General features: G+C 48.1%; 1 protein-coding gene across 1 annotated transcript in view; it reads right to left on the bottom strand.

Moving 5' to 3' along the window:
- Positions 1–256: 256 nt before the first annotated feature.
- The window catches only part of LOC103802940 (PR domain-containing protein 11-like), a 2961-nt gene continuing 1784 nt past the window's right edge, over positions 257–1433 (bottom strand). The window contains exons 3-4 of the mRNA XM_009075474.1: positions 1286–1433; positions 257–328 (exon numbers count right to left, since the gene is read on the bottom strand). The exon at positions 1286–1433 is cut by the window's right edge and continues 124 nt beyond it. Of these exons, the coding sequence (XP_009073722.1) occupies positions 257–328; positions 1286–1433 (220 nt within the window). The remainder of the gene's footprint in view (positions 329–1285) is intronic.

Below are 1433 nucleotides of genomic sequence, written 5' to 3'. Positions count from 1 at the left end.
TCTTAGTCATTTATCCTCCCTCCAGAAAAAAGCTACCCTCCACGTGCACATCCTGGCCTTGTTCTAGTCCCTTTCACTGAGTTGACCCCCAAAGGATACTCATTACAGTAAGCACTGGAAGAGCACGAACACACTGTTAACAGAATGGGTGGCAGCACTCTGAGTTGTTTGTCTGACACACAAAACAGTGAGGACTGTTTGATGGCCTCTCTCTGGAAGACAGAGACCCAAAAGGGAAGGCAGAAGAGAACTGGACTCACCTCATCCAGTTTGCTTTGGTTTCGTCTGTCCCATCAATGGATTTGTAGCGGTTGTTCTTATCAACAATCTGTGGAACAGGAGAACAGACACAGCATGTCAACCAGCTGGTCCAGACAGGAGATGTATGAACCTCAAATCACTGCTTCGGTTCCAGCCTAAAGTCATGAGGTGAAACTGTGTCGTGAAACCCACTTCTCCTGGTACTACAGGCTGCTGCCCTGGAGGTGTGTGTGGAGGCCACTCTGAACTAAGGCATTTTCCTGTGTACAGATATCTGTAACAGAACTATGGATGCAGCTGAAAAACTGCTAACAAACCTGAGATATAAAGGATTAACTTCCCTTTTCAGGACAGGGCTGAGACACATTTATTGTACAGACAGAAGAGCGTGAGGATCATTTCACATCAGCAGCTCTCAATGTTTTTTCCCACCTACAGTTCAAGACCCACATCATATTTCTCATAATAATTAACAACTGTCAATCTAGTGACATCTCTATCTCATATATTAACCAAGGCCTGTGGTACTAGGGGGGAAAAATAGGGATTTTGGTGCTGGAGTCTGTATGTAGATCAGTTCCTGATGGACTGGATCTCTTTTCTGGCCTCTTGGCCACCTGCTCTGCTCAAGCAGGCTGGGAGGGAGCACTGTAGGCCCACAAGAGAACTCTGCAGTCTCTAGAATCTTTCCTCTAACTTCAAAACGATGACCAGAGTAGAGAAAGGTCCCGAAGGAGACCTACAGGTTGAGTGGGGATGGAAGAACATGGCAAGGGGGAGTGCAGAAACAAGTTTTGCTTCCTACAATTGTGAACTGTACTTGGTGCCATGGCACTTGGTCTCCTTGCACATATCTGTACCCTCAAGCTGCTAATGTTTATGGCAGGTTGATCCTTAACTAGTGCCCACGTGGGTCAGCAAAGAGAGGGCAAGATGACTCGGGTTTGGCTCCACAGACCCATGACTTCCTCAGCTCTGAGCCGAATGGCTGAGGTGTCACTTATTGGGGAAACTTGTCACTCACCAGCCATGAGAAGAATCCTGCAGACCTGTCCTGGCTAGAGATCTGCCCCTCATATGGCCCGAAGATGTGACCTTTGGGGATCACCTCGTTCATACAGCGCACGTCATTCTCCCCACTCGGCTCTTTAACCACCTCCATTCCGGGCGGG

This window comes from Acanthisitta chloris, unplaced genomic scaffold (assembly GCF_000695815.1).
Source record: "Acanthisitta chloris isolate BGI_N310 unplaced genomic scaffold, ASM69581v1 scaffold31765, whole genome shotgun sequence".
NCBI lineage: Eukaryota > Metazoa > Chordata > Aves > Passeriformes > Acanthisittidae > Acanthisitta > Acanthisitta chloris.
This window is presented reverse-complemented; position numbering and strand designations above follow the sequence as displayed.